Raw genomic sequence first — 27,935 nt, 5'->3', positions numbered from 1 at the left:
GCTCGTCTCCCTGTGGGGCTGGAGCTGACCAGAACTGAGAAGCAGGTGGAAGGCGCCTCTTATGTAAAGGCTTTGAGTTTTAGAACAAAAGGAAGAGGCTCAAAGGAGGGGAGGCAGCATCTGGCCCCTTTCCCTCCACCTCTTCCTCTAAAAATGATGGAAATAGACTTGGATTCTGGCTTTAGTTCATTTCTGCCAAAAGAAATAAATTAGACATTGAAATGTGCAGCTGATCCCACGGCCTTCCCAGGGGAGGCGTGATGCTCCCCAGATGCCTCCAGAGTCCTTGGAGGGAGAAGTTAGGGCCGTTCCCGGCTCAGGGGCCGGGGGAGCCGTCCCTGGTGGTTCCTGTCGGGAGGTGGGTCTTGTCCTGAAACAGCCGAGTTCAGGCTGTGTGTTCAGCCCTCTGTAGGTCAGACCTCTAGGCTTGGGTGGTGTGTCTGGTGTCTCCCAGTTGTGCTCTCAAAGACAGGAGGCTTCCCGAGGGCTGCCCCGGGCTCTGTCCGCACGTGTGTGGGGAGCGAGGACCACAGGCCGCTCTGCATTGCGCTGTAGACTGTGGAGGCTCCGTGAAACCTGGCTGAGGTGTAGACCGTGGTCTGGGCAGTGTGGATGGAGCCCTCCCTGCCACGGACGAGCCTGTGTGGCACACAGACTGGGGGCTGTGCATAAGCCAGACCGGCGGAAGCTTCTGGCAGGCAGGGTGCTCTGAACGCCCCCCACCGCTCCGCACGCTTGAGCATCTGGCGGGGTTCCGGCAGTTGTCATGAAGGAATGAAGGAATGCACTATTTCGTTTGTTCTCCGTGGGTCCCCAGCACTAGCCTGTGCACAAAGGGGGCCCCACCCAGTAATTGTATCAAATACGTGACCGACAGACCCCAGGGAGAGGTTCTTGGGGTCTCAGCCTGCAGCGGTGGAGGGTGGGGAGCCTGGGGTTGGGCCTCTGCAGGTCCGAGCCCTCCCCTGACTCCAGAGCTTGCCCTACTGGACACCACCCGCTAACCCTGCAGACCCGAGCCGCACTCACTCTGCGTCGCAGTGTTCGGGCGCTGCTGTCTCCCTCCTTCCGTTGAGCCCCCCCCAGCCCTGCCGTAGGCTTCCCTTGGCATTCATTGTCTCCTCGCTGGAGACACCTCCCATTACTGACTTGAGCTGTCCTTTGGATCTGCTTGAGTGGGCTTCTCATGGCAGAGAGGGCCTGAGCGCCTGAGGGCAGGGCTCTGGGTTCGAGCCATAGACGCTGGCTTTCAACGCCGGCACAAGCCAGTCACCCCCGGAGCCTCCTCCTGTAACATCCACAAGGTTGGGAAAGAGGCCGCGGGCTGCATGAGGATGAATGAGAGCGAATATGTGACAGCACTTCGCACACTGTAAGGTGCTTTCTGGAAGTCAGGGGCGGCTGTGAGCACAGGGCTGTTGCTGGCGTGCCATGGGTCTCTGGGGACTGAGAGCTCGGAAGTGCTGCCCGGCGCATCGGCTACTCTGCTCGGGCTGTGCTCTCGACTTCCCTTGGGGCCAGAGTCGCCCCTACTTCCTGGCTTCCAGATGCCCAGCAGGGCACCATGTCCCGGCCCGGACACGCTGACTCTGCAGAGGATGTGCAGTGAATGACAGAGGTAGCTAAGCCTCCCCAGGCCAGGCATAGGTCTAGGACTTTACACCCACAGATGCCTTTATTTTTCCCGGCAGCCCTCAGAGGCGGGAACCAATGTTCCCCCCACTGGACACATGAGACAGTCGAGGCGGAGAGAGGAGGAGCGGGCAGCCTAAGGCCACACAGCCGGGAAGGGGCTGTGTCCAGAGCTGTGCTGCCTGGCGGTTCTTGGCTGGAAGATGCAGTGAACACTGGGGGCGCACCCCTGCCTGCCCCACCCCCTGCAGGGGGGGCCCTCTTTGCTCCCCAGCAACTCTCTGCCACCCTGCCTCCCTCCCTGCTCTTGACCTAACCTGGGTGGTGAGAACACCGGCCGGGACGTTCTACGTCATGCCGGAGAAAACCCTGCATGGTCAGAGATGGAAGGAGCTCAGGAATCCTCTGGTTCGGGTTTGTTCAGAGAGAGGCCCAGGCTGGAGATTGAAGCCCTAACGTAGAAAAGCAGCCCAAAAAGGAATTATGTTCATACGACTTGTGAGCATGGAGGCAAAATTCTAAACGACCCATGTGCAAACTGGGCCGCGGAGAGCAAACGTGATGCCTCCTGCCCAGGCAGCCTCCATCCCAGGAAGGCAAGTGGGCTTTAACTCTAGAAAACAGAGGCTGGGGGGGGGGGGGTTGCTCAGCCCCCGCAGCCCCAGGCCCAGCCCAAGGCAGGACCTGTTGGCCGTGCCCCTGAGCCCCCTTCCCCTTTGCACAGCCCCTCGACCGACCCCATTCCTAATTCTCTTTCCATTTCTCCGGCAGGATTCCATGTTTTCGTTGGCCCTGAAATGCCTTATCAGTCTGTCTACCATCATCCTTTTGGGTTTGATCATCGCCTACCACACGCGGGAGGTCCAGGTAGGTGCTGGCGCCGGGGCTCTTCCCTTCCGGCTTGGAACCCCATGAGAGAGGGAAGTGGGGTTGCCCTGGGCCTTCAGAACGGTGTGACAGATCTTCATTTGGGGGCCCCTGAAGCGAACATGGCCTCATGATCTGGGGGGCAGTCCTGGTCCGCATCCTCATGGCTGCGCCGTGAGAGCCCCGTACCTTCTCTGTCTCTTGCTGGAGGCTTTCAGAGCTTGAACCCCAGACCGCCCCCGCATTGAGGCAGCCCCGTCTCGTGTCCCCTTGCGCACACATGCACGCATTGCACCAAATACCACCAGCAGTCCATATTTCTCAGTGGTGTGGCCGTTACCCCCACTGGACCCTGAAGGCTGGGAAGGAGTCACTCTCTTGGTGGGATACAAGTCTGATGTGGGTGAGGGGTTGCTGTTTCTTGGTGCTCAGAAATGACTCAGCCCCCGGAGAAGTGTCGGCTGGGCCTCTGGGTGCACTTCCAGGCCGAGGACAGGCAGCCCCTCTGGGCTGGGGCGGGGAAGGGGTGCAGGAGTGAGCAGACCTGCAGCATCTTCTCAGGACACTGGAGCCCCATCGCCCGGCCCCACAGGCTGACCCTCTCCACTGCAGACTGGGTAGTTCTAGAACCTCAGATGCCTTTCCTCACATGCATGTGAGTCAGGATGTAATCCGGGTCCCTGGGCTGGAGGAGGGCACAGCCACATCTGGGCCACAGGCGACAGACCGACAAGGACCAGAGCTCACAGTCAGAGAAACCGGCTTGAGTCTCGACTCTTCCCACGGTGTGTCTTTGGCCAGCCCTGACCTTTCTCCATCTGTCTGGAGCAGCTTTCACAGAGGACAAGCAGTGCTCTGTGAGCCAGAAGCACTATGCAAATCTTGTCCCCGTTGTTGTGGGGCTTTCTGGGCGGGTGGCTGCACAGGCAGATGCGGGTAGGTGTCGGGGCCCTGGGCCGGCCTGGATGGCTCCCGGCCACCATGGCAGGGTTCCCAGCTGTGGATGGCCAGAGGACACTGATCCAGAAGCCGCGACCCTCGGGGGCTCACAGGTGCTCAGACAGACGTTTGCTCTGAGCGCCGCATCCAGACACCACCAAGAAGGTTCCTTCTCGGAGTTGGAACTGCGTGGAGCTGGTGGCCTTTGACCCAGGCCGTGGTTGTCAGCCCCCGGCAGGAGCCAGTGCAGGCAGGAGGGGCCAGGCCTATCCTGCCCTGAACCAGCCATGGGGCCCAGGGATTCCTTCGACCCCTCTGAACCCCCGTGTCTCATCCGGAGGGAGCCCATTTGCTACGTATCCCCCTGACCTGTGTGGAAGATATCACCCAGGCCCAAGAGAAAAGGCCGAGTCCTGGAGCTCGGCTGTGCCCCGGGCTTGAGGGAGGCGGGGCGCGGAGCAGGTCCCAGCCTCAGCTCTCAGACCTGGCCCATCCCAGCCCGGTGCAGCGCCACCAGCTCGCTCGGCGCCCCTTGTCCTAACGCGGCTCACACCCAGTCTCCACTTTGCCCTAGTTATGGGCAGTAGAGGACACTGTTTCGGCCGCTTATTTTCGCCTGGCCGTCACAGTTTGCACTGAGTCCTGGCTCAGACACTTTGGCCTGCAGGACCTGGGGTCAATGACAGCTTCTCTGGGCCTCAGTTTCCCCATGTGAAGTATGGACACCCTAGTACCCACTTTGCTGGACTCTGAGAGGGTTGGTAACAGTGGAGTCCGGGGTGGAAGCTGGTGGTCTTCCTGTGACCTCTGCCCCCCACTTCCAGCTGGGCACCCTCCTGCAGGAGGCTGGACCCCCCCACCCTTCTGCACCCCCCCCCCCAGCCCGGGCTTGCCTGCGCTCTCAGCCTCCAGAGCTGTGCCCCGTGGCCCCGTGGCCCCCCATCATGTGGGGAGTCACAGTCCCTGGCTCCCTCTGTCCCTTACCTTTCCAGTAAAGCGACTTCTGCACAGAGCTGGACCTTCTCCTGCCTGAAGGACGCGGGGGTGGTTTGGGTCCCGGCAGTCAGCTCGAAGAGAGCTTGCTCCTACGGGGCTCCCTCGGACGCACCTCGCCCGACCACATTGCAGTTCCCTGTTCTGTATCTTTCTCCCCAAACTTAGGGACGGTGATGTCATGAATCTTTGCATTTCCAGGGACCCACAGTGTCTGACAAAGAGCAGGGGTTTGCAGGGCCTCTTTTGAGTAAAAGGGCGCTGGATGCAGGATGTCCGGTGTCCAAGCCCTTGGGACTCTTCCTTCGCTCTGTGGTCTTGGGCCTCGGTGTCCCCATCTGTCAAGTGGGGCTCCTAAGCCTCCTCATTCTGTAATGCTCTGGTTTGGGTCCGAGCGCAGCAGGAGGGGGGTGGGCAGCTGGGGGTGCTGTGCCGGGAGCACCTGTGGGGGTGGGGAGCCCAGCTGCTGCTCATCTGCGGGAAGCGGGGTGGGGGGTGGCTCGCCCCCTCCGTGGGGCCGAGGCAGGGGCTTGTGTGAAGGACGTGCTCACCACTTCCCACACCAGCTGCTGTGCACTTGGCACAGACACGTGACCGTGTCGGCCCCCCCCCCCCCCCCCGCCGCCCTAGACACTCGCATCCAGGCCCATGGCCCTGGCACACAGGAGGCTGGGGTGCCTTCTGGAATCGTATTCCTCGTGTCAGTTTGGGTGGCTTGTGTTTTCGAGGCACAATTCTGAAACTGGGTGGCTCTTAACTGAACTCTGGCTTCTGTCGTGGAGCCTCAGGCTTGGCAGGCTCCCGGAGGTGACCAGGTACCCCCACCTGTGCAGGAACCCCCCTACCTCTGTGGGCTCTGCCTGTGACAGGGAGCCACTGCCTCTTGAGGGGTGTCTCTGCCGGTCGAGGGGGGCTCTCCCCTGGTTGAGGGGGACTCTCCACCGGTCGAGGGGGGCTCTCCGTCGGTAGAGGGGGGCTCTCTGCCAGTCAAGGGGGGCTCTCCTTTGATGAGCAGCATGGGTTTTTGGAAAGTCTGCCCTCCGCTGTGAGGAAGCAGGCCTCCCCGGAGCGTCCCCTCAGCCCCGAGCAGGGATGAGCAGGGGCCCATGTCTCCCACAAGGCAGCTCTGTCGTTTGAAGATGGCCGCCCCATTTCTCCTCAGGTTTTTCTGCTTGGCTTTCTGGAGCATGGAGATTTCAAAGGCTCAGGCATCTGTTATGCTCAGGCCAGTGTGAACTGGAAAGAAATGCAAACACAAAAACCGGGCGTTTCATTTATTTACCAGAACTTGGGAAACGCTCCTCCCAGGAGAGTCCGCTGCCCGCGGTCTGCTGTCACCACCCAGCCCCGGGGGCAGCGCCGGCCTGCCGTCCCCAGGCTGCAGCCCCGCGTGTCCGAGGCCGCCGCGCAGACACAGCGAACGCCTTCTCGTCCCCCGCTCTTGCACTGGCCACACACGTGGTGGGTCCACTCTGCCGAGCCTGGTGCTCTGCCCTGGAAGCCCACCTTTGCTCCCCAATTGCCACCCTTGAGGGAAGCCGCGGCTCGGACTAACGTCTCTGGTACCACCCTGAAGGCAGGGTAGCAGGTGGTGGGGAACTTGGACTCTAGGGTAGCCGGGTGTGGGTTCAAATCATGCTCTTTGTCACATTTTACTGTCTCTGGTGGCCTTTAGCAAGTTACTTAATCCCTCTTAGTCAATCTCCTTTCTGCAAAATGGGGCTGATAATAGTATGTACCACAAAGGGTTGTTGTGCATTAGAGAATTTATGCCAAACACCTTAGCTGAACCAAGGACGTGTTTGCTTGGCAGACAGGGTAGACAGGACATCTCAAAGCAAACCAAGGCCCTGAGACGGGAAACTACAGCATGCATCCCCACTGGCTCAGGACAAGGTCCTGCAAGAGGAGATGGATGGGTCCATGGATACAGGCAGTGCCAGTGGGAAGCTGGGTGTCCCAGGGAAGGGTTTCAAGCTTGGTGATGCCCTGCACCAGGGCAAGACGTGAGCCAGGACAGGAGGGGCCGTGCATGAGGGACGCTGAGCATGTGGAATTGCCCAGACTTGGTCACCTGTTAGGATGGAGGTGCTGTCTGCAGAGAGGGGGGAGCCTCGCTGCTGCTTGGGTAGCTTAGGGGCTGGGAGTGCCATTCAGATTGAAGCCACAGGAGGTTGAGGTGGGAGTGATAACCAGGTCAGTCTGGGGCGTGCTGAATCTGAGGTCTGGCAGGGTGGGGCAGGGAGGGACCTAGCCATCTCCAGGCCAGGGCTGCAGAGGCCCCCAGGGGGGTGGGTGTGAGAGGAGAGACAGGGCAGACCCCTGGAGGAGAAGGAACAGTCAGGGAGGCCCGTGGAGACCCAGGAGGCAGGAGCACTGGTTATGGCGCAGGGAGGTCAAGGAGCTGGGGACACCGGTCATTTGCCTTGGGCCATGGCAGGGTCCATGTGCCCCTCATCCACTGGGAATGTCAGTCACAGGGCAGTGGTGGGAGGTGAGACAGTGAGTGCAGGCCAGTCTTCTGTCTAACATGTTGGGCTGTGAAGGCAGGAAGCCAGAGTGGCAGCTGGAGAGGACACAGTGCTAAGGGAGGGGTGTCTGATCCATTTTTATAGAGACTGCATGTGGCCATCAGCTGCCAGGAAGGGGCCAGTTGGGAGGGGGAGGAAGTAATGGGCCAGGTTCTGGTCCAGGAGCCTGCGGGGGTGCGGGGCGGGGCTTGCTCTCCGGGGGAGGAGCCTGCAGGAGGGGGGTGGCTCGCTGGGGAGGAGCCTGCAGGAGGGGGCGGGGCTCGCTGGGGAGGAGCCTGCAGGGGGGTGGGGCTCGCTCTCCCGGGGAGGCGGTGCCCTGGCTCGGAGTCTGGGGCCCGGGTGGGGGAGCAGCACACCCGTTCTGGAAGTAGGAGCAGAGCCTTGGTGAAGCCACGGGGCGGGAAGCTGCAGGGCACAGAGCAGGGGCAGAAAATTCACCCCGTCCAGCCCCGCGTGCGCACGGAGCTTCAGAGGTCGTTAATCTCAGTCTGTGGTTACTGGTCAAAAGTCAAAGTCAAAGGGGTGAGGTAGCCACTCTTGTTTGGGGGTGTCGCTCTCCTCAAGAGCTGATGCTGGCTTCCAGAGGCTTCTAAGCCTGCCTCAGACCTGATAGGAACGCAGTGACAGTAACGAGATACGGGCCTCCAACCGCATGGGTTGAAACACAGGGGCCTGTGAAACGGGACACTGGTGATTTAGTAAGTGTGTCTAAGTGGGTGTTTTTTTTTAAATGCCAGTAAGTTCTCGGCTGACAGGGAAATGACTTCAAATTATAGGACATAAATTATATTCAAGAGACAGCTCATGTTAGGGAGGGGCTCACCTCCCACGGCGTCGTGGGCCCACAGGGCGGAGCGCCCTCCTGGGTGTGTGTAACAGGCCGCCGCAGGGACACGGCCATCCGGGGTGCAGGAGGCTTTCCTGAGGCCCGCATGCTTCGAGGATCCACTGCTGAATGAGTTGGTGGCGTCTGCCTTTGGGGAACAGGACAGCGCAGGCCAGGTCTGGCTCTGGACCCTCACCCTCCCTCTCCGCGTGGAAGAAGATGCCCCCTGAGCTCACCCCACCCCCCAGGACTACCTGGTCCGGGGCTGGGAATCCAGAAATAATCCAGGCCATTCCCTGCCTTTGGAGGCTGCTTGTCCTAGACCTCGATGCATGGGACCGGGCTAAGCCACGGTGTGAGGTGTGTGTGATACTGTGTGCACAGAGGGCAAGGCAGGTGTGTCACAGGGAGGTGAGGCTTTGGCTGAGTCCCGCCTTCATCGGGAGCAGGGACCTTGTATGTTTGTATGAAACTGGCCTGGAGCATTTCAGGGCAGTGGAGAAAGAAGAGAAGGAATGGGTGTCTGTCCTCCAAGGGAAGTGGTGGCTGCCTAACACCAGTGGGGCAGGGTTTCTGTCCTTGGAGGCCTCTGGTAGACATTTCCTGGGGTGGGTGTCTCTGGCTGGCTGGCTGATGGGTTTCACTTGCCTTCACTGGCTCCAAGATGGGCCAGTGGCCCAGGCACTCCCTTTGGGCTGAACAGATTGGGGACCCCTGAGACCCCAAGACCTCCAGGAGTGTCCCCAGCCACCGGGGGCCGGGAGCTGGCTTGGCGCTGGCTCTGATCCCTGCATCAAGTGTCTGATGTTGAATTGTAACCCCCATTTCTTGCCCGCACCCGCTCCCTGCTGTGAGTCCTGTGGAGGGGACGACGTGACTCTGTTGTGTCCCGGAGCTGGAGCGCCTAACAGAGCAGGTGTCCAGTGAGAACAAAGAAAGGAATGAGGGCAAGCGTCGGGGCAGGCGGGCGGACGTATTCTCCCCTCACTCAGTAGGAGAGGAAAGAGCCTCTGTGTGGCCGACTGACCCTGAGGCCACAGTCCTGTTCTGGCCTCTGCGGCTGCGTGGCACGGGGCCCGGGTCTGCGAGCTGACCACCCCTGTGGGGCCTCCTTCCCTATACCCTCACTGGTCCCAGCCTCTCCCCTGTGCCGCCGGCCACCGATTGCCATGGTTACCACGCTAGCCCTGGCAGTCTCTGTGTGACATTTTGGGTTTATTTGCTAAATATTTAAACATTTGGGTTTAACCCTTTCTGTCTCAAAGAGGGCCTCCCTGCCCGGCTGCCCTCCCGGAGCCCGCGGGGCTCGCGTGCGGTGTCTCAGATGCTGGTACTGACTCTCTGTTTTGTCACCTGGAAATATCACCCTGTCTCATGTGCCTCGGCAGGGCACGTGCTGTGTCTGTTAGCAGGTATGAAACCGTGGCCCCGGGCACGTTCAGACTTACCAGGCCAGTGTGGCCAGTGCGACCAGTACCGGCCTACAGTCAGCCCGCCCCAGCTCTTGTGACTTCCAGGCAGAGGCCTCTTGCCAGGTCCTCCAGAAGCTTCCTCAGCTTCAGGAGTCCGACACAGTGGGGGTGTCCTCCACCCTTGAACCTTTGCGGGGCCTGATCTCTGTGTGAGCTTGGACGAGAGCAGGAGGGAGTGCCCCTGTCAACCTCGGTGCTGTCCTCTGTGGGGCGAGCGGGCTGGGCCAGATGACCTTTGGGGCCTCTGATCGCATCCAGGGTTCCGTGTCCGAAGGGTGCCCAGTATGGAGGAGAGAAAGGCTGAGGGAGGGAGCCGTGATGGGCCTGGTAACGAGGAGGCCCTCGTGCGGGGCCATCCGAGCAGCTTTGCCCTTCTCCTGCCCTCCTGGCCTTTGCCCAGAAAGGAAGCTGGCTGTTGCCTCAGAATAGCCTCCAACCTGAAATAGGAAAAATTGCAGATGGTTCTTTGGCTTGGACATCTTAGAGTTTAAAGGTGGCTCCTGTTACGTCTCTTACAACTATGCACTGGTCGGACATCTAAAAGCTTTTAGGATAATTAAAGTCAGTGACCAGCCTCCCTTCCCAGTGCCAACTCCCAGTCTCCTTCCATGAGGACGGACGCCCACTCGCCGCAGGCCCCGGGGGGCGAGGGCCTAGCGGCATAGGATGTTCTGTGTCCCTGCGGGGGCCCGTGTGTGTGCGCCGCCCGTGACTTTCCCAGAGTCAGTCCATCCCATTTAGTATCATTGTTGCTACTGTCTTCAAAGAATGCTCTTCCCCCGACCCGGCGGTTCTCCATCAGGCATGGGCAGCAGAGCCCCTTGCTCTGCCTGCACCCCCAAGGCCAGTGAACCCCCTGCCTGGGGTTGTGTGTTTTGAGAGCCCCACCTCCCGGTCTTCTCCTAGCCGCCGCCCCCGGGGCTGTCCCTGCTGTGCCAGACGCAGCGCGGGACATCGTGAGGTTGCACCGATTCTAAAGACAGCTGGCTCTCCGCGGATTTGGGGAGTTTCTAGTGTTCTGGACAACTGTCCTTGCGTTGGACCACCAAGAAAATTCTGAGCATTCTAGTGTCCCAAGAAGGCAGATGGTCAAATTCTCAAAAACCCGATCACGGGAGAAAACATGGGCTGTGCTGGGTTTATCTTTGAATTAAAGAATTCAGGACAGCTGAGTCCCGCAGAGCTACACTCTGACCGTGGCGCAGACACAGACGTGTGGGCTTGTGGGGAGGCTGCTGGGCCTGTGGTCTGTAGACGCAGGGCCACGTCCTGAGCCTGTCACTTCAGCGCGTTTATAAAACATGTGGTGAAGCGTACATAACATTTGCCATTTTAACGGTTTCTGAGCGTCCAGCTCAGTGTGAGCCCTGCTCACGGCTTGCCACTGTCCCCACCATCTGCCCCCGGAGCCGACTTGTCGTCTCGTAGGTAACCTTACGCCCCTCGAGGGGCCTGGGCGCGGGCGCTCCTCCCAGGCCCTGGCTCCTGCCCGCACGCCCGGTGGCACGCCCGGCGTCGGACCCCGAGCCTGCCTTCCCCGTGCCGGCCCCCCCACGGCGCCGGCCCGTGCTCCGCTCCCAAGTTTAGATTCGGGGAATGGTTAGTAAAGCCACAAACGCTAGTGACGGCCCCTCTGCTTGCTGACCCCTGCGTGCTGCACTCGTGCCTGTGTGACCTCGGAGGCGGGGGCGGGGGGGGGGGCGGGGGGCCAGAAGGGCCCGGGGCGGCTCTGTCATTATCCCTGTTGTGCAGGGAAGGCAGCCAGAGTCGAGCCGCGCCCAGCGTCCGGGCCAGCAGGGAGAGGCGGGGCCGGCTGGAGCCAGGTCCTCGGAGCCCAGCCCCGCGGGCTTGCAGCGCCCCGGGGACAGAGCGCCGACCCAGACTGTGTCTCCCGTCCCTGCTCCACAGGCCCCAAAAGCAGCCTTGAAGTTGGGCTGAGCCAGGTGGACTCCCCTCCGAAAAGGGGCGCGAGGTGCCATGACAGGGCCCAGGGTCCGCGCAGCAGCACCCGGCCCCCCCACCCCAGCCACCCCTCTAGGAGGGGCCCAGCACCTGCTTCACGGGGGCTCTTCTGCCTGTTAGAAACCCCTTCCTGATCCTGGTTTCCCCGTTGTCCTCCCCCTGGGTCCCAGGTGAGGCCCGGCACCCTCGGGGTGGCAATGCCAGCTGTCTGAACTGGGACATGGCTTCCCGTCCCGCCCCTGCCAGGCTGGAGTCTTCCTGGCTGCCTGGCCAGGCTCCCTCCTGGGTCTTGTTCTTTCCTGCCGTCCGAGGGGCCACCTCCTGTGCCCACTTGCTCCTTCCCTGGACCCACAGTGTCCCTGCCTATCCCCGGTCCCAGAGCCAAGGCCTGCCTGGGGTGCATCTGGCCTTCCCTTTAGACCCTGAGCCTTGGCCTGTCAGTGGCCTGCGGAGGGGGGGTCAGGCTTCTGCAGCTTCCTCTTTCCCACGCATACTTCCTTGTCCTTCTGGCTTTCCCGTGGTAAGGGGCCGGCAGCCTCACCGCTAGCCTCCTTGGTTGGACTTCCCAGGGCCTTCTCCTCCCCAGATGAAACATCCGCAGCTTCCCTGGTGCAGTTAGGGGCCCTGTCTCTGCCTTGCCCCTGCTGTTCCGACTCGGCCCACTTGGTCTGCACCTGCCAAGGCCTGCGAGCTGGTCGGTACAGAGCGCCATGCACCTGCTTTCTTATTCTGACACTGCGGCCAAAGACAGCGCCGTTGACTTGCATCCAGCCGGTCGGTGAACGTTGACACTCATGTTTATGAAAACCCTCTCTCTGTCACAGAGGTGCTAAGCCACCGGCTCCACACCCCCGACCCCAGTCTCCTACCCTTGCTTGCATGGTTGGCTTTTTGAGGGAAAAGCCTCATCTTTGGTTTGCCTGTTAGGCAACCCCCTTTTGCTCAGCTCATCCCTCTAGACTGCCTGGGTCTCGTCTGTGTGTTTGGGGGCCCTCCTTGCTTCCTCTTCCTATGTTTGGTGAGCCCGACTATAGTCGCTTCATCCAAACCACTGATATGACCGTGGAACCACAAACGGAATCTGGGGAGATAATCTTCCTTTTGGGTGGGTTAAAGAAAGAAGGAATGGAGAAAAAGGAATTCAAGATTTGCAAATCTTTCTTGTTCTAAGCATTTTGTGGCGACCCCTTCGGCCATGGTTTTATGCTCTTCCCGAGCCCACCCTCCCAAAATAAGCTCTGCTCTGCATTCACAGAGCCACACTCAGGGCGGGCGGTGAGCTGCGAGTCGCGGGCTGGCTGCCGCCCTCTGTGGACCCGGCCACCAGCAGGACGGGGTCCGCCACAGCAGTGTGCTTCCGCAACAGTCCCCGAGCCGCTCTCAGCCGCAGCCGCCGGGCTCGGCTGTGACTGCTGTCCCGTGGCTCCGCCGGCCGCGGCCCCGCACCGGCTGTCAGTGGCCGGCCACAGTGGAGCCATCCGCCAGGTGCAGAGCTGCCTCCCCTGCCAGACTGGGCTCCGCGAGGCCGCTCCGACTAGGTCTGTTCTGCCGTGGTGGCACCGCACGCCCCACCCCGCCCTGGCCTCAGCTCCCTCGTTTGTGCAGCCGGGGCAAGGCTCCTCCCGGCCCTCTCTGGGGGCTCTTGCTAGAATGTGCTAGAAACCTTGTTGGTTTGAGAACGAAGAGAAATGACCACCACTGTGTGTGGAACTGGGGGGAGGTAGTGGGCAGGGCAGTGTCTGTCCTCCTGCTGATGTTAGAAATAGCACCTCAGGGGAGGCCCCCTGAGGCCCGAAGGTCTGTTCTGAGCCAGGCACCGCGGGGAGGGCAAGGGCCCCGCCCCCAACGGGCTTGCGTTCTAACGGGCAGATAAGCACTCAAGTCTCACCACCGCCTTGGCCGCCGAGTGCTGGGACACTTGCAGACGGCGGGTGTGGTGGGCACAGCAAGGACCCCCCGGCCGCCCTGTGGGCCAGTTGGGATGGGCCTCCAGGGCTGGGCAGAGCTCCCGGGCTCAGGAGGGGCGAGGGTGCTTTAGGGAAGGGACCTACTCGGGCAGGTGTGGAGCAGGGAGTGGGGGTGCAGGTGCCATGGGGCAGTGTTGAGAAGTGGGGGTGAAGGGAGCTGGCAAGCAGGAGTGGGGGCAGCCCGGCACCCATGTGTAGAGCGGCAGCAGCCCCCGTCTGCCAGAAGGGGCTCGGGGACGGGTCAGCCAGGGACCCATTAGTCGCATTAGCCAAACACTGTGTGGGAGACTGGGGGGCCTCACTCTCAGTGCTGACACCCAGGGGGTGGGGGGAAGATGGGGATGAAGGTGGAGCCCCCGTCCCCGAGGCCCCCAGCCCCAAGCCAGCACCTGCGCTGAGCCACAGCCCAGCATGGGCTAGAGGAAGCGGTGATGGGTCTCCCTCCTTGGGAAATCTTAGGAATCAGGAGGGCAGCTCCTTGGCGCACTCTGGCTCGCCGGTGAAAGCTACGGGAAGTACGTCTGCCGGCCTCAGAATCCTCCCTGGCAGGTCAGGACCTCCCTGGGAGCCAGGGCCTCGTGGGGCCTGTGCTGTCGGATCCGTTTAGATGTGGAGCAGGAGCTGAGCTGGTGGGGCTTTACAAGAACCTTGGAGTTTTGCAATTTTGCTCTTCCCTTGTTGTTCCCAAACTCAGCCGCCACCTCAGAATATACTGTTCCAAGCAGCCTGGAGACCGAGCTCCCCAAGGCAGGGCGTTTGTGTCCCTGCTTTGCCTGCAGCATTCCACCTGCAGGCTTGGGGATGCGCGGTGGCCAAAAGGCCACCCTTCCAGAGTGCGGCTTGGGCTCCTGCCCCGAGGCCTGGCTGTCGCCCGCAGGGTCAGTAACACCACCCAAGGCTGGTGTGGGGGCTCCTTAGTTTGTAGTGGGTTGCAAAGGAGTGAATGCAGGGAGATGGCTTGTCCAGGAGCAACTGCCGTGGCTCCTGATGCTGTGTCTCCTGCTGTTGGGGGCAGCCGCCCAGACACAGGCTGCTTCTCCCTCCACCCCTCTGACCTCTCGTGGGCACTGTCTACACCTGCCTCGTTCTGGTTCTGCCCTCTCCTGCCGGCTCTGCTGGCTCACTCGCTCCAGCCTTGCCCCCTTTCCTATCTGAACACGTGGTGTCTGTCGCTGTGGGTTGGCTTCTTGTGCGTGGCTTTCAAGCCAAATTGACAGGGCTGAGCTTCACAGCCAACACCGCCTGGCTCTGGACACGGAACCAGAGGGCAGGATCATGCAGCAGAGAACATTCTGATCTGGGTGTCCCTTCGGGGTAAATTTAGTTCCTGGGGCCGGTGCAACATTCCAGCGTGGTGGGAGTCGTGCGCACGGTGGGGCAGGAACGCGTCTCCCCTCACCTGCCGGGTCCGCACAAGGGCCACGGGAAGCCCAAGAGCTGGGGTTACCGGCCCTCGAGCCTACGTGAGATTTGTTCACTGGGCACCTTTCTAGTCTCCTTGTTTGTGGTTCTTGAGGCTTCCACGTTTCTGTGGAAACACAGATTAATAGCCTGTGCTAACTGTGTTCTCGCGCTGCCAAGACCAAATCAATAACGACTGAAATAGTAGTTGGGTCTTTATGAACAGAAAGTGAAATATGGGAGAGCAGAATCGAGTTGGAACCTCAGCTCCGTGGCTAACGGGCGTCGTGGGTGAGGCGCTGGGCCGCCCTGTGTCTGTGTCCCTGTCCCTCTGATGGGATCACAGTGGCCACGCTGGAGCACTGTGAGCACCAGCTACAGAACTGGGCGAAAGGGTGCACAAGAGCCAGGTGCACACAAGGGGGTGATGAATGTGTAGCTTTGGACCCTCCTTGCCGACGAGGTCACGACTGCGAACCCAAGCCGTCTGCCCACCGGACGTGGTCCCGCTCCAGCCGCCACCCTGGGCCCGTGAGGTGGAGTCTCTGAGGCCGTGGCTGACCATTCCCGAGGCTTTCTTAGCTGGTGGTCAGGAGCGCTCCCTGGGGACTTCCTTCCCACCCTTCTCTCCGCTGCCCACCCCTCCCACCCCATTTCCTGTTGTTTCTCAGGAACAGAGTCAGGAAGCAGAGACTGGTCTGGGCTGTGTTAATGGGCATCGCAGAGCTCTAGAAAGCTGCCTGCCCTGTCTCAGAAGGACTGGCCAGGCCCCTAGGGCAGCTCAGGAGCTGGGGTGCAGAGAGGGGGCAGCCCCCCAGAGGACGGCCATGGCGGACACGGTAACAGCAGCTAATCCTTACGAGGCATTAGGAGCAGAGCTCCGTGTTTCAGACTTTTATCTCATTTAATCTTCACGCTGCCTCCAATTTATTCTCACTCACCCTGTATCAGGCTCCTGCAGCTGCTGTAACAACTTATTCATTTAGTGGTTGAAAACAACACACATTTATTGTCGTATATTTCTGGAGGTCTGGAGTCCAAAATGGGTCTTGATGGCTAAACCCAAGGTGTCAGCTGGGTGGTGTGCCTCTCGAGGCTTTGGCGGGGGAGGGCTCTGTCTCCTTGCCTTTCTCCACTCCCAGAAGCTGGTGCCTTTCCCCCATTCTCACATCAGATCACGGACACTGACGCCTCTTGCTTCTCTCATGGAAGGACCATCACATTGTGCCCACCGGATAATCCAGCATAATCTCCCTATTTTACAGTCACCTGATTGCCATGCTAATTCCGTCTGCGTTCATAATTCCTCTTTGCCTGTAGGGTGAACATATTCACAGTTTCTGGGGATTAGGATGTGAACATTTAGGGGGCCATTATCCTGCCCCTATTTGCAGATGAGGACTCCAAGTTCGATAACATGCCCAAAGTCGCAAGGCTGGAGCTGGGACTGGAGCCGTATGGTCTGAAACCCACCAGCTTTCTCTGAGGCTCCCCAGAAAACCAGAGAAAATGCATTCCCCAGGATGACCCCAAACAGTGGGGGTGGGGAGATGGAAGTTTACCCAGTTTGAGTCTCCACACACCAGTTAATCCCTAGCAGAAGAGCCACTTCTCTGGTGAGTCACTCTGTGCAGGCTCTGGACCAGGGGTCCTCAAATTTGGCTGTATCACCCAGCAATCACCCTTTATTTATTTATTTATTTATTTATTTATTTATTTATTTATTTAAAGAGTTATTTATTTATTTAGAGACTCTGTAAAGGGGGAGGAGGGGCAGAGGGAGAGAGAATCCCAAGCAGAGACCCCTTGAGCAGGGAGCCCCACATGGGACTCTCCTACAACCCTGAGATCATGACCTCAGTGGAAACCAAGAGTCCAATGCTTAATTGAGCCACCCGTGCACCCCGAGCAATCACCCTTTAAAACAATGCTGGGGCCCATGTCCCACCTCAGAGACTGGATTTTTTTTTTTAAAGATTTTATTTATTTATTAGAGAGAGAGAATGAGAGATAGAGAGCATGAGAGGCAAGAGGTTCAGAGGGAGAAGCAGACTCCCTGCTCAGCAGGGAGCCCGATGTGGGACTCGATCCCGGGACTCCAGGATCATGACCTGAGCCAAAGGCAGTCGATTAACCAACTGAGCCACCCAGGCGCCCCTCAGAGACTGGATTTAATTGCTCTGGGGAGGCACTGAGCATAAGGCTTCCCAGGCTTCCCAGATGATTCTATTTTTTTGAAAGATTTCTTATTTATTCATTTGAGACAGAGAAAGAGAAAGAGGCAGAGGGAGAAGCACACTTCTCACTGAGCAGGGAGCCCGATGCGGGGCTCGATCCTAGGACCCTGGGATCATGACCTGGTCCAAAGGCAGAGGTTTAACGACTGAGCCACCCAGGCGCCCCCCACTCCCCCGCCCAGTGGTTCTAAAGTAGAATGTGGGTCATTGCTCCGAGCCAGTCCATGGCCTGCCTGCCCCACAGATGCAGTCTCATCTGACCGTATGCACGCTCCCTCTCGCCTGGAGCTGTGCTCTGGGGCCCTTGTCCTGAGTGTCTGTGTCCCCCTGCTGCTCAGAGGACTCCCCAGGAGGGGGCCTGTTTGCCTCCTGCCCCTCTCAGACCCCTCTGTAGGGCTGCTGCAGAGTTGAGTTTTATTGATTTCCCTTTTGCACGTTATATTTCTATGAAGGGTCTCTCCTAGAAAATACAATAAACTGGTTTTTAGGGCATCCTCACTGATGTGGAAATTTGAGGTTCAAAGTCAATGGCCAAGAAAGAATTCTTGAGACATCTTTGGTGCAAAAAGTGGTTTTACTAAAGCACCTGGACAGAACCCGTGGGCAGGACGGGCTGCCCTGGGGTTGTGACGGGCGACTGGTTATATACTTTCAAGTCGGGAGGGGGTTAGGGAGAGTGTAAGCCTCCCAGAGGTTTCGGAAACAAGGTTTCCAGGACCTTGAGGGGGGCTAGCTCTTGTTAGGAAAAGGTCATTCATTACTGTTTAGTAAAACCTGAGTCATGAGAGCCTCCAGATGTGCATCGGTGGGTCATGTGCTTGGGGGATGATTGTCAACAGGTATCTTAGGGGGTAGAGATAAAGGAGGTTTCCAAAGGAATCTCTACTATGTTAAAGTAGACTTACAAGGTCCTGGGAGTTGGGCTAAGATTGCCTTTTGCCGTTAGCAAAGTATTAACATCGAGGCAGCTGAGTCCCTGGAGGAAGGTCACTCTGCCTGTTTCAAGACTCGTCGATGGGCTGCAGGGCGTAAGTTCCCCACATCACTCACCAGCTCAGCTTGGGAGGCGGTGTGTGTGGTGTCTGACTGGGGGTCGCACTTGAGCCTGGCGGCTGGAGTTCGGATCCCGGCCCTACCAGCTCCGGCCTGGGAACCTGGGGCAAGTTACTGCCTCTCTCAGGGGCCTCACCTATAGGGTAGGGATAATCATGCTACTCATCTAGGGCCGGTGTGACAATGAATGGTTTTATCTGTGTAAAGGGATGAGAATGTCTGGCACACGGTAGGACTATGTGAGTATTGCTAGTATTGGAGTCAGTTGAATTTGGCAAACCCAGGTTACCTCCTTGGTGCCAGGGCAGGAATGAGGATGATGTGCTCTCTGCCCTCAAACAGCTTGTGGTCTCGGGAGGGAGTGAGGGGTGTTGAGAATGGGAAGGACAGGAACACGTGGGCACCTGATTGCGGCACAGTGTTAAGACTTTGAACCAAACTGCGACGGAGCCATAAAGAGAGGGACCCCCATGACGTGGGGACTCAGGGACCGGGGAGCAGAAGGTGCATCCTGAATCTTCAGCACTAATGGGATCTACTCACTCTCGACTCCTTCTGTGAGCTGTGGGTTCGCGGGAACCATGCTAGCGCTTGCTGTGAGGGCGTCCATACGTCTCCTGCTGAAGATGCCCTGGCACAGAAGCAGGGGCAGGCTCCCTGGGAGGACGGGCGCACAGCCCCCTCGCTGCACCCCCGGCTTGCAGCAGAGTCCAGAGCCTCAGAGGGAGGACGTGCCTCGCAAGTGAGGGGCGATTATAGCAGTGCGCGGCAGGGCAGTGGGCCCTAAACGCCGCCAGGGACGGGGACAGACGTGCCCGCGTGGGGAGTTCGGCGGGGGCTTCGTGGGAGAGGCGCTCCGGGGAGGAGTTCCTCCGTTCCCTCCACCCCCGCAGCCCCCGCGGCCCCCGCACCGCCGGCAGCTGCAGCAAACGTACCAGCTGTGGGAACAGCTGTTGCTGCCGCTGGGCCGTGCTCCCCCCGGCAGGCTTCCCAGCCCGCTTGGTCGAACACACTGAACAACAGGACTCAACACTCCTTGGGTTCAAACTGTGAAACGCGCTCAGAGAAGGAAGCTCCTGTCGGCCCCGGAGGAACGTGGGGTGGACGCTTGATAGGTTGTAGGTTTTCTGGTTGTAGGTTTTCTGGTTTTGAAGAAAATCACCTGTGTGCGGACGGACGTGGATGAGCGTGTTTGTAAGGGCCATCCTGGGAGCCAGCAACACCAGGTCGTTTCCAAAGTGACAGGTGTCACTTCTGACCTGCGGCTCCGAGGGTTTCACTGCCAGAAACATTCAGACACTTGTGGGGTGAAGCAGCCTGACTGTTTAGCTGCAGCCCTGACCTGTCTTGTCACCACATGTTGGCAGTCTCCTGGGGGCTGTTTGGAGGCCCCACCAACCCCCCATTGCGCCTTACGGTGGACACAGATGTCCCCTCTTCTTCCCGGCCTGAGGCTCTGAGAGTCTGTGCAGGGAAGCGGAGCCCCAGGGCCCTTCCGAACGACGTCACGGGGCCCTGCCCGAGTCCAAAGCCCAGTGCCCACAGCTGGAGCAGAGGCAGGGCCAGCCAGGGCTCCATCTCCAACGAGACGCAGGTGGCGTGGCCTGGGCAAGCCCAGCGGCCCCTGACCTGCCACACGCAGCAGGAAGGGCCCTCACAGAGAGGGGCAGCGTCTCCTAACAGCCAGCCAGAGCCGCTCCCCGAAGGAAGGCCGAGGAGGCAGCGTCCGAGTGACTGCCAGAAGCAGGAGTGGTGGGGATGGCCAGGGGGCCTCTGCTGGAGTCAGCACGTGGGCCATACGGACAGATTCGTGTTTCCTTGGGTTGAATCTGATGCCTGGCTCCGGCTGGAGGGTTTCCATCAATGGATCCCATTTTCTCCATCATAGTCTAGGTATTATGTGTTGTCTCCTATGCTTGGGTTATAAACACTCGTCTGCAGCTGGTAGTCTTCTGGAAACACCTTTGGTGATGTCTAGGTAAAGCCCCTTCCCCGAGCCTGGACTGCGGGCCCTGGGGTCACTCAGCACAGACTAGCTCTTACCTGCCCCCTCCCTGCGTTTACGCAAACTCTCCTCCTCCCCGGCCGAGAGCAAGCCCTGGACGCGGACACGGGCAGTGCGCGTGCCTCCAAGCAGGCGTGGGTGAGCCCACGCGGCCAGGCCGCCAGTCGAGCGGGTCTCTGCCGCCTCTTTGCTCTGGAGCCTTGGGCTAGTCGCCTCGGTTCCCTCAGCTGGGGGGGGGGGGCCTGTCAGCTCCTTCCGTAAGGGGCTGCAACCGTTGGATGCAGTAAAGCACAGAATGTGCTGGGCAGAGCCTCTGGCCCAGGGTGTGACCTCAGCGCAGTGACTGTGGTCAGCTCCGTCCCCGCAGCGCCCGCAGGCGGCTGGGCAGGTGCCCGTCCTGGAAGCCGCGAGGGGCAGGGGAGCTAATGCTGAGCTCTGATCTTGTCCCTGCTCTGGCGGGCAGGGCCCCTTCCTCTCCCCGCAGCCGGCCACCACGCGGCAAACAGAGCCCTGGAGGCTGAGCACATGGGTCGCACATCCTCACGTCCTCGTGGGGCGTCCGGCCTTCAGGCCCTTCTGGGAGCCCCCCAGATCCTGCACCGGGGGCCGCGAGCAGCTGTGCCTCCGGCACCCCGCCCCTGCCCCCAGGTTTGCTCCCGCGCGCGCTCGCAGGCAGGTGCCCTTAAAAATAAGTCACGAAAGTGGCATTCGTTTGAAGCGTAAGAGATGTTGCTCAGAAAGAGGTTTTGTTCTTCCCATATAAAAGATGAGAAACAGCTACCTGGTTAAAGAACTTTTTTGGTCAGTCTTCTTTCAGGGGGCGGGAATGAGCGTCCTCTGTCCTTTCGGCGGGGCTCTCCGGGCTGGGCTTTCTCATTGATCTCTTTCCCTCCAGTGAATGGGCTCTACAGAGGCTGCAGAGAGATCTCCCCTAATGATCGTGGGCAGAACAGAATAGAAAGTGGTTCTGGGGGTATCTTGGGACCTTAAGTGCCGCTGCATGCTGACACTTCATTCCAGAACACAAAGGGCCTTCTCCCTTTCTCCAGGGATAAAGGGTTTTTGTTAGTCAGGGACAGTGAGGGAGGAAGCATGGCTTCCCACATTAAACTGGAAGGCCGCCCCTGGGTGTGGGGATGGTCTTTCCCTGCCCCCTCGTCCTGGACTCCCCCAGAGTCTCCAACAAAAGAGGCTGGAGTCCCCTAGCCAGCTCGATGGACAGAGTCATTATCTGTTTCCTCCTAACAGGTGTCTCTTGGGGAGAGACAGGGGGGCTTCCTGGGCCCTCGGGAAGACCCCTTCTCCAACTGCCTGGCACCATACTTGATGCCCAGGAGGGGTGCCAGTGCTGGTCTGCTCAGGGCCTTCCCTGGAGGTCCCACATCCCAGCCGACTCTGGAGCTCCCACTGGGAGCCCACATCAAACCTTAGCATTCATCTCCCATTGAGGGTTTGGGTCAGAAAAGTGCCCAAGCCAGCTCTGGGTCCCCTGTCTGTGCCCTGTGGTAGAGCCACAGCCTGTGAGGACAGAGGGAGGCCGCTGGTGCGCCAACATCAGCACGCGGCCCTGCCCCAGTGGGGATTTGATGGACACCCACCCACAGTCGAATGGAGGATGGATGAAGGAGCCCACAGCGGCCTCTCCAGCAGGGGTGGGTGATTGCTCGTGGTTCTGGGCTGTGGCCTGGTCTGCTGGGCTGGGGCAGGGCCACGGGGAGGGATAGCCTTTCCTTTTATTTCAGAGTGAGCTGTGTATACGGCGCATTCTGTGAGAACACAGCCAACGGTCTGATCGGGGGTGACGAGCCCCAGATACCCCAGCACTCACAGCCATTTCAAGTCCAGCTGCACAGGGATCTTGAGGACCTTTCCAGAGTCCTGCGCTCTGCTGCTTGGGGCAGGCCAGGACCACCTTTGCTGTCTCCCATGGGCTCCCTGTCCCCAGGGCACCTACGTGCTCCGGAGGGGGACCTGGGCGCTCTCCGATCCCTCCTCTGAGCGGCTGGTTCACAGGCGCCGTCTACACCGGGGCCCTGACCAGGACGGGGCAAATGCCTGGCCCTGCTGGGCATTCACCCCGTGAGGAGCAGTGACCTTGAGCCTTTGACCCTATCACAGAGAACCAGCCAGGCTGGCTGCTGACAGTGCTGAGACGGGGGAGCCTGCGCCTCTTTTCATCTCCGTTGGATGGTATTCATGGTCCTGTGATGGTAAAACTCAGTGTGTACAGTGCTTTGTGTGCCTGAATCGGTATGTTCACGTAACAGACACAGTGGCTGTGAGGGGCACGTAATTCAGCACCTGTCCCCAGGCCTCGGTGGGTCCAGGGACTGAGCCCCGGGCGCTTTGAGCTCTGGCTCCGCCCCTTCCTACCCGCACAGCCTACCAAGCCTGCTCCTCTGGCCCCTCCTCTGATTGCTCCTCCCTCTCCTCCCCTTCCTCCCCTCCCCCTCCCCCCTCCCCTCCCCTCCTGCCCCTCCCCCCTCCCCTCCCCTCCGTCCCTCCCTCCGTCCCTCCCTCCTCCCCTCCTTCCTGGTTTTTCAAGCCAGGTCCAAGGCTGGTAAGTCTTGGTGAGTCCACCAGGCTGATGCTGGGCAGCCAGGCCAATGGGGCAAGGAGGGGCTCGGGGTGGCCGCTCCACACCCACCTCTTCCAGCAGCTGTACCTGGGCCTCCGGGTTCTTTTGCATGTGTAGTTGAGGGTTACACACGTGGGCTTCGGTACCGGGGCTGGCTTTTCCCCATGGTCCTGTCCGGTCCAAAGTCCATGGGGAGCCAGAGAATCCTGGAGAGGGCCTCAGGGATCATCTTCAGACCACCCTCAAGGAGACTGAGGTCTCTGGGGGCGGACTCTCGCCCAAGTCCACACAGCAAGTTACAAAGACTTGTTCCAGGCCAGAGCTGGGCTTCCACTCCAAGTGCTCGGCCATCCAGGTGTCCAGGTGTCCAGGTGTCCGGGTGTCCGGGTGTTCAGGTGTCCGGTGTCCGGGTGTTCAGGTGTCCGGTGTCCGGGTGTTCAGGTGTCCGAGTGTCCAGGGGTCCAGGTGTCCAGTTGTCTGAGTGTCCAGGTTTCCGGGTGTCCAGGTCGGACTGACCACCATCCCTTGAGCATCTGCCACAAGCCAGGCATTGTGCCCCATTCAGTTCATTTAGCAAAAATTTAAAGGGCGCTGCTCATTTCCAGGCACTGGGGATACAATCATGAGCATGACAGGTGGATCCCAGAGCTTCCAGCCCGAGGGAAGGGACAGGGACAGGCACTCGTGTGAATCAGGTGGGCCACTGTAAATTCAGACAAGAAAAATGAACAAAACTGGGCAGTGGTGGAGAAGGGGAGCCGTCAGCGTGGGCATCAAGGGGAGCCTCTTTGAGCTGGTGATTTTGGTGTCATGAGATTTACTTCTCTCCATGTACCTCCTTTCCTGTATACGGCAGTGCTGCCTCTCAGGAGGCTGGGGCTCGGAGGTATTCATTAACTTCCCCCGACCACAGAGCTGGTTCATGGAGGAGCCGGAATTGGAGCCCTGCTCTGCCTGCCTCCAGAGTCTGCGTTCTTCCCCCGTCTTTGATGGTCCCCTGGAATCAGTATAATGGTCACATGGTGACCATTTGAGCATTGAAGACCCCAAGGCAAGGCCATCTCTGCCTCCTGTTCTCGGGGAAGGGATGAGGTGGGCACGCCTTCCTCCCTCTTCTCTCAGGACTGGCCTCATGGGTCGTTAGACGGCACCATCCAAAGAGCAGCTTTTTTAGGTCACAGGTTGTCCCTGGCTCTTCCTGAAGGAGAGCAACCCTGCTTCCCCATGCACAGCAGGCTGATGCGCCAGAGCCCCAGCTCCCAAATGCCGTTTTTATTTCCTGGGTTAGTCACTTTCGACTCCACCGGCTTCATTTGAGAAGCGCGTTCATTCATCACAAAAGCCAACCAGTCAGAGAAGCTGCACCCTGCCCTCTGCGTGCCACTTCATCTCCTGCCCTTCCTTGACAAGTGCCCCAGATTGGGTGCACACCCGGCCGTCTGTGTGGTGTCCGTGGACCCGGGGGCCTCGTCCCCATCCCCCCCACCCCGGGGCGCCCAGGCTCAGACCCTGCTGACCCTGCCGCTTTACAGACAACAGTTCTCCACCAGGACTGTCTCCCAAACTGCAAATTTGTAACCAGCTCACTGTTAGCCGTTACGGACAGATCAATTGTAGCCTGGGCATGCATGCACCTAAATTTTCCACTCAATTAAAAATTATATCTAAACACCTCTGTGTGCATGAGAGCGAGTATAGATGGTGGGTGTCAGCCCGTGGCCGGCACTAGGCTGGAGGATGGAGTACAGAGACGTGAGGGCCTCCAGCTCTGCCCTCGGCCTGCTCGCAGATGGGGGAGGGATGATGCTCCAGACTATAATTCAAGGGGGACGGACTGACGACAAAGAGCTGCGGAGACCAGAATTCAGATATGGGGGAAGGGCCGAGAATTCAGATAGTGGAGTGGAGACCAGGAGAAGCGTCCTGGGGGCTCAAGAATTTATGAGCTCCCTGGCGTTGCTGAGCGTGTATCTTCTCTGATAGGACACCTCTTGCTTGCAGCGTTCACAGTCTCCACCCATCTCCCCACCCCGGGTCCCACGTGGATTGTTAGGGGGGCCTCTGGCCAGCACCCCCTGCCTCCTCGCCCTCCCGCATGGCCCCACCCCACCTCCAGGGCTGCCGAGGAATCTAACAGACACACACGCCTGACTTTGCCCTTGTCTGAGCCTTCAGCAGCCGCTCTCTGTCCTGCAGCGTGGCATCCGGGGCCTTCCGGGAGCTGTGCCAGCACCCCCCCCCCCCGCCGCCCCGAGCTCCCTGTACCCACCCTGCTGCTCGGGCCACCCGTCCTCGCCACTGCCCTGTACACCTCACGCTCCAGCCTCAGCTGTCCCAGGAGGGAGCCCCCCAGCCTCAGGTGCACAGACCTGTCTTGCTGCACCTCTTGGGAATAACGCGGTCCTTGTTCATGTGACTCTTCCTCTCTGGGGAGCTCTTTGGGGCCTTCGAGGTTCCTGCTTCCCTGAGTGCCCCCCATGCCTTATCTAACGACTGAGTGAATTATCTACCACTTCCACTGTCCTTTCAGGTGTTAGCCGGGGAGTTCCCGCAGCTGAGCCTCCCCCTTGAAGAAGCCTTCTCTTTACAATGTGGTCAGTGGTCCAGGGCCCCGTCACTGTCCCTGCAGAAGGCCTGTTGTGTGCTCTTTCTTACTTGTCTTCATACGCTCACAAAAGGCTCTCTTTCAGGTCCTCAGCCCAGGGCAGCCAGGTTCTTTCTCAGAACGGGTCAGTGAAGGGACAGGGCCTCCAGATCACAAAGGTGACCTAATGTCTGAGCATTGGTGTAAGCGGCAGCTCCACAGGTCCTGAGACCACAGAGACGGGCCCCGGCCACGGCAGGACGCCCTTCGCACGGACCGCATGAGCGTCTACGAGACGCATGAGTGACCCAAGGTGGTGCCTGCCTCAGTAACCGAAGTGAGGGTGACTTATGGAGAAGCCCAGCTGGGGGGACCCAGCCATGACCACTAACGGAGAAACGGCCTCCCCTGTGACCCCGAGCACACGCCCGCACACACGGGGCAGGAGGCAGCTCTGAAGGTCAGTGAGCAGCGCTCTCCTGCGTCCTCAGGACAGGCCGGCCACTGGGCCCCACGCTGCACCCCCAGCCGACGTCACGACATGATCCCAGCATCCTTTCTAGATGAGCTCGGCTGTCTTCCCAGAATTCCTCTCACAGAGCACTCAGCACTGGCCTCGTCTGGGGCCGCCCTGAGGGGAGCCCCCCGCCAGCTCCGCAGCTGGTGCTTCTTTCTCCGGTGGCAACTCGATGCCCGGCGCCCGCTCCGTGTGGGCTCCGTGCTGCTGCGTAGCCTTGCGGGCCGGACCCACGGCCGCGGTCGGCCGCCTGCACCGTCCCAGCCCTTCCTCTCAGCAGGCCCGACCCAGTTCCTTGCTCTGAAAACTGGTCCTGCAGGAAAGGCCTGAGGGCCTGAGTCCCGGACACAGAGGACCTCGGGGGGCTGCCGCCTGGGCCTGTGCTGTCCTGTTTCATTCATCAGCTTCTTGATTAAGCACCTAGTGTTGCGGGCGGGCTCCGGGGGGACAGCGGAGGCAGAAACCGAGGCAGACCTTGGCCAGGTAACTGCACAAGTACCTGTAGGACTGAATGGGTAGGAAATGCCACCAGGAGCCCAGGATGGACCCGGCCAACGGGACGAGAGAGGCACCAAATGGCAGGGTGAAGGGAAGAGCATGGTAAGCTGAGGGAACAGCATGCACAGAGGCCATGTGTCAGGAAGGAGAGCTGAACGGAGGGTGCGAGGAGGGGACAGGACCCACAGAAGGACTGCAGAGAGGGAGGGCCGACCCCAGGGGCCCTCAGGCCCTGAGCAGACAGACGACTGGTCCTCATCCGCACAACAGAGAGCCCGGAGCAGAACCACAGCTCTGTGTCTGCAGCTCCTGGGACAGGGCTTCCCGCATGTCCTCAGTGGGCAGCGAAGGCCCACCGGTGGGGAGCAGCGGGCCCCCCAGCGCTGAGCTGGGGGGTCAGGTGCAGGCTGGCCTAGTAACCGGGGGTCTTTGGCAGCCCCCGACTGAGTCCATGAAGTTACTGCTCTGGTCCTTCTTACAGGTATTTTATGCAGGAATTTTGCCTTCTATTTCTGCACCCCCCCCTTAACAGTTTGGGTAATAGTTCCCAAGCTCTTGAATAAGTTACAAGACTTAGAACTAATTTGGTGCTTTCTTTCTTTAAGTATTATTAATGATTCATTGAAAACATTTGCATTAGCAGCTATCATTTATGGTAATCCTTTTTCGTGGTTTATACCTTTCAGATGGGGTCTGTAGTTCCCAAGCCTGGCTTTGTCTGTTGGCTGCCACCCTCACTGGCTGCCTTTCCCATCCCTCGCCCCTCTGCGGTAGGTGCAGGGATGGAAATCCAGGTGTGAACTCTGCAATGTCATTCTCTCCCTAAGGAGCAGGCATTGGGCCCTCTGGCTGCGGTACAGGTGCATGCCTCACCCAGCCCTGGGCAACCCCCCCTGGCTGCGGTGCAGGTGCATGCCTCACCCAGCCCTGGGCCCCCCAGCTGCGGCACAGGTGCATGCCTCACCCAGCCCTGGGCCCCCCCCCGGCTGCGGCGCAGGTGCATGCCTCACCCAGCCCTGGGCCCCCCCCCGGCTGCGGCGCAGGTGCATGCCTCACCCAGCCCTGGGCCCCCCGGCTGCAGGGCAGGTGCATGCCTCACTCAGCCCTAGGCCCCCCAGCTGTGGTGCAGGTGCATGCCTCACCCAGCCCTGGGCCCCCCGGCTGCAGGGCAGGTGCATGCCTCACCCAGCCCTGGGCCCCCCGGCTGCAGGGCAGGTGCATGCCTCACCCAGCCCTGGGCCGCCCCCAGCTGCAGGGCAGGTGCATGCCTCACCCAGCCCTGGGCCCCCCCGGCTGCGGTGCAGGTGCACGCCTCACCCAGTCCTGGGTCCCCCGGCTGTGGGCAGAGAGAAACAGGCAACTGCCAGCCGCTGGAAACCTCCCTCGTTTTGCAACTCCCGACTTCCCATTCACTGGTTTGCATGTCTGACACCTCACTTGGCACGTGATTTATTGTAGCTTTTAAATAGCCCCTTCTTTCTGGATTGAACTGTCCGTATCCATTTGGAATAGGCAGACTGGCTTCTAGGTGCTTGTGCTGAGGGTGTTCCCGTGTGGGATGGTTTTGGGTTGGGGGCTTCCTGCTCCTGCAGCAGAGCCAAGGACCGTACTCAGGAACTGCCCTTGATCTAGCTGGAAATGGAAGAGATGAGGAAGTCTCCTGAGACCTGGCTGAAGGAGGGGCTTGTGCAGAGAAGCCTTTTAGTTTTGCCAACGACTTCAGGGACAGAAAAGCCTCCAAAATCTACCTGGATCACAGGCAAGGGAGGGTCCTTCCATCCAAACAGACTGGAAAGGACTTTCCTTCCCAGATGGTTGGATCTGGATTCTATTTAGAAAATAGTTCCCTGGGGGGAATTTCTCTAATGTCCTT

At 59.8% G+C, this 27,935-nt stretch overlaps 1 protein-coding gene across 1 annotated transcript in view; it reads left to right on the top strand.

Moving 5' to 3' along the window:
- Positions 1-27,935, top strand: part of KCNN3 (potassium calcium-activated channel subfamily N member 3) — a 127,277-nt gene that overhangs the window by 32,769 nt on the left and 66,573 nt on the right. The window contains exon 2 of the mRNA XM_088029050.1: positions 2,404-2,499. Coding sequence (XP_087885176.1) covers positions 2,404-2,499 — 96 coding nt within the window. The remainder of the gene's footprint in view (positions 1-2,403; positions 2,500-27,935) is intronic.

Source organism: Eumetopias jubatus, unplaced genomic scaffold (genome assembly GCF_037043125.1).
Source record: "Eumetopias jubatus isolate StellerSeaLion01/CBP00866 unplaced genomic scaffold, mEumJub1_p1.0 scaffold_12, whole genome shotgun sequence".
NCBI classification, from domain to species: Eukaryota; Metazoa; Chordata; class Mammalia; order Carnivora; family Otariidae; genus Eumetopias; species Eumetopias jubatus.
The sequence above is the reverse complement of the archived record's forward strand: the minus strand, read 5'-3'. Positions and strand labels throughout refer to the sequence as shown.